We start from the raw sequence: 3,741 nt of genomic DNA, 5'->3' as shown, positions 1-3,741 counted from the left end.
AGGACATTAAAGTAATCCACCAAATTGGCCGGTGAAGACTTGTATTTGACGTGTTGAAATTTCAAAGCAATATATGTGCAATGAATCACCAGCTGTGATAATTTGTTGTATGGTACGTCTCCTCACTTGCTTTGAACCATCCTGAACCCTTTTGTCCTGTGTTACACCAGTCAAAGAAAGAGTCTTGAAACTTGATCTCCACCCTCAATTCCAGTACATCAAATGAATGGACGGCATCTAACATACTTGGTGATAACATAGTATTGACTCTTCAGCATTGAGATATGAACTTTTTCCTTAACCTCTAAGCATCATTGGTATAAAAGGAGGTTGTGCCTCATCTTCTCTTTCACTCCATCCACAAACAACTTTATCAGTTTATCTATATCTTCAATCATCATATAACCTTCCTTCCAATCTTCGACCACAACAAAATGGTGAGTTTATCACTCTTAATGTTGTGCTGTTAGAGGACAACTTGTTGCTAGTTTTCCTTTTAGGCTTTTTTTTTTTTTTTTTTTTGGGAGGGCCTACTTGGACATGTGGGCCCATCCCAAAACATAAGAGGTCCATTAGTTGCTTGCCTATTATAGCAAAAAGTGAAACTTATTGTTACGTGGCGGGTCTTACGTGTTTGTATTAGTGTTTGATGACAATTTGGGTGAAGTATATATGATATATTTAGCCAATAATCAGATTTCAATCTAATTTTAATTTTAGTATTATAATATTGAACTGACAAATTCTTACTTGTTGCTTGTTTCTGCATTTGCTGGGAAGCAGCCTCTCTCACTAACTGTTGAGGTATGACTATTCTTTATTTATTTTTTGTTATCTTTTCTATTTTATGGAAATTAAACAAGATCTTCTATGTTTCAATACTGATTTCAAACTATTATATTCATTTATGGATCAGAAAGAATTTGCTCAAAACTCAGAAAGAGTTAAATCGGTGGATCTACATCCAACTGAGCCATGGTAATCTCCTAATTAAGAGTTCTGATTTTCACATTGTTATCTATATTAGTAGATATCGAGTCAATGATGTCACTACTGGTTTATTTAATGCAGACATATGTTAACATTTCCAAGGTTGTATAATGCAGGGTTCTAGCAAGTTTGTATTCAGGAACTGTTTGTATCTGGAACTACCAGTCACAGGTAATAAGGCATTACTCTCACATATGCTTCCACTTGAACATTATCAAACTCCTCAATTAATTAATTGATTACCCAATTTGGAATTTCCAATTGCCTTTCAATAAATCTAACATCATCCAATTGCTATATTAACTTGATGCTACTGTTCCAGACCATAGAGAAGTCCTTCAAGGTCACTGAGTCACCAGGTACATATGACACAAATCATGCATTTTATGCTTATTTGCTTTCAATATCTGTTCTTTTATTGACATACCTCTGACATTGTTTTTAACATCTGTTTATGTGCTTGCAGTCAGGTCAGTCAAGTTCATAGCACGCAAGCACTGGATTGTAACCGCGGCTGATGACAAGTTTATCCGAGTATACAACTACAATACAACTGAAAAGATCAAAGAGTTCGAAGCCCATACAGACTATATCAGGAGTGTTGCTGTCCATCCTACTCTGCCATATGTGTTGTCGTCTTCTGATGACAAGGTTATAAAGCTTTGGGATTGGGAGAAGGATTGGACATGTACTCGGGTCTTCGAGGGACATTCCCACTATGTGATGCAAGTGGCCTTTAATCCAAAAGACACCAATAGTTTTGCTAGTGCATCTCTTGATGGGACCATTAAGGTATTTGTAATGGCATTGCAAGGGTGGTTAGTTGGCTGCAGACTAGTTAACTGCATTTCTGGTGTCATTAGCTTACAATCTCTTCTTTAATTGTAGATATGGAACACTGGCTCCCCTGCCTCAGATTTTACGTTAGAGGGTCACTTAAAAGGAGTGAACTGCATTGATTACTTCAGTCGCGGTGATAAGCCATATTTATTAAGTGGTTCTGATGATTTTACTGCTAAGGTTTGTTACCAGATATATGCCTATATAGTGTGTGTGGGTGCGCATATGGTACCTGCAGGCATACTAATTTGAGTATTCTTTGATAAATTTCATGACAACAGGTATGGGACTATCAAACCAAAAGTTGTGTGCAAACTCTAGAAGGTCATGTGCACAATGTAACATCTGTAAGTGTTCATCCTGAGCTTCCCATAATAATTACAGCTTCTGAGGATGGGACTGTTCACATTTGGCATGCAACTACTTTTAGGTAACTTTTTTATGATTAAAAAATATGTGCATTATAAATGCAATTGACTGAGTTTTCTGCTTAACTCTTGCTCTTGTATTGCTTCTTTTGAAACTTGTGTTTGTCACAGATCGATATTCTTAACCCTTCTTGTGATGTCATATTGTAGTTCCAATTTCTTTGATGTATAGTAGAAACTTAATGAAGTTTGTGCTTTTAGAATTTTGTAAACATTTAATTCTCATTGTCTCACAGGCTGGAGAACAAATTGAACTATGCTCTTGAAAGAGTTTGGGCCATAGGACACATGAAAGGATCACACAAGTAAGTAGATATTCAAACATGTTATGATGGAAAAATTTATTGCCTCAAAATCAGATAATGTTATGCAATAACTGAGGAAAATGTGATGTGTACTTAATGATATATACTACTACTCCCTGCAGGGTTGCATTTGGTTTTGACAAGGGAACTGTGATGATTAAAATGAATGCTTCTCATACTTGGGATTCTGTGGACCTCTAAGCTTAGAAGGAAAATTTGAAGGAATAAAGGCATCTAATGCTACAATTTATAGTGTCTGCTATGAAGGGGTAGAATAATGGAATGATTAATTTCACCTAAGCCTTGTTGCTACTGCTATTAACCTATTACTGTTGTATGATATGAACTATAAGTGGCCAATACAAATTTATCTTTGTGTGTTTGTAGTGTTTCCCAGGAGGAACAAATTGTAAGGATCAGTAGACTAATTTCTAATGGATTGTATTATGTGTGCTCTTTATCAAATTATACTGGCCCATGGTGAATATAGTAAATCGAGTATATATATACATCTTTCAACTGCAAATTCCCTGCAATAAACCCTATAACATCACCCAAGCAAAGTAGTTTTCTTTGATGACACAAAATTGATCTGCAAAAGCATTTTTCTTTTTGTTTATAAATGAACCAAGTAAAATTGAATATGCAGAAATTCATGCTGAAAGTTCCTACACTCAGAATTTTCATAAGCAATTTCCTGCAGTGGATATGAAAATTCATAAGCAATTTCACTTGTGGCCCTGCTTTGGCAATTATATTCAAAATCTCAATTTTTTATCTCCATGTCAATCTTTCAAATACAACCTGAAATCTAAATGGTCTCTCTACCAGAAGTTTCAAAAACTAGATTAGCACTCTCCAATATATTAAAAGCCAGATCTAAATGGTATATGAATGAATCTCACAGAATATTTACCAATGCACAATCTTGTCCACCATATATTTCAGAAGGGAATCAGAATTAGATATGCAAATCTGAACTAACATTCATCTTGTGGCAGATAGATATGCAATAAATATTGTAAGTATGGCAAAGAGACAGGCAACACATAATGTTACCTAATGTATAAATTATTTCCAACATGAGAAAAGCTGAAGCCAATGGATTTTGATATATAGTATATCAAAATCCACATTTAATTTTAGAAAAGAACTAAAGTGAAATCTATGATGGATTT

The 3,741-nt window shown here is 34.9% G+C and overlaps 1 protein-coding gene across 1 annotated transcript; it reads left to right on the top strand.

Moving 5' to 3' along the window:
- Positions 1–380: 380 nt before the first annotated feature.
- Positions 381–3,072, top strand: LOC147287183 (coatomer subunit beta'-1-like). Its single transcript, XM_086239560.1, has 10 exons — positions 381–437; positions 784–804; positions 917–978; positions 1,107–1,161; positions 1,313–1,349; positions 1,457–1,782; positions 1,879–2,010; positions 2,112–2,260; positions 2,495–2,563; positions 2,686–3,072. Exons 1-10 carry the CDS (start codon positions 435–437, stop codon positions 2,762–2,764), a joined length of 933 nt encoding a protein of 310 aa, XP_086095686.1. The 5' UTR covers positions 381–434; the 3' UTR covers positions 2,765–3,072.
- Positions 3,073–3,741: the final 669 nt, after the last annotated feature.

Source organism: Dryas octopetala, chromosome 4, assembly GCF_963921425.1.
Source record: "Dryas octopetala chromosome 4, drDryOcto1.1, whole genome shotgun sequence".
Lineage (NCBI taxonomy): Eukaryota > Viridiplantae > Streptophyta > Magnoliopsida > Rosales > Rosaceae > Dryas > Dryas octopetala.
The sequence above is the reverse complement of the archived record's forward strand: the minus strand, read 5'-3'. Positions and strand labels throughout refer to the sequence as shown.

Coding starts and splice junctions, on each gene's coding strand:
- LOC147287183 (XM_086239560.1), top strand. Junction 1,162..1,312: donor TCTGGAACTACCAGTCACAG/GTAATAAGGCAT, acceptor CTACTGTTCCAG/ACCATAGAGAAGTCCTTCAA. Junction 2,564..2,685: donor CACATGAAAGGATCACACAA/GTAAGTAGATAT, acceptor TACTCCCTGCAG/GGTTGCATTTGGTTTTGACA.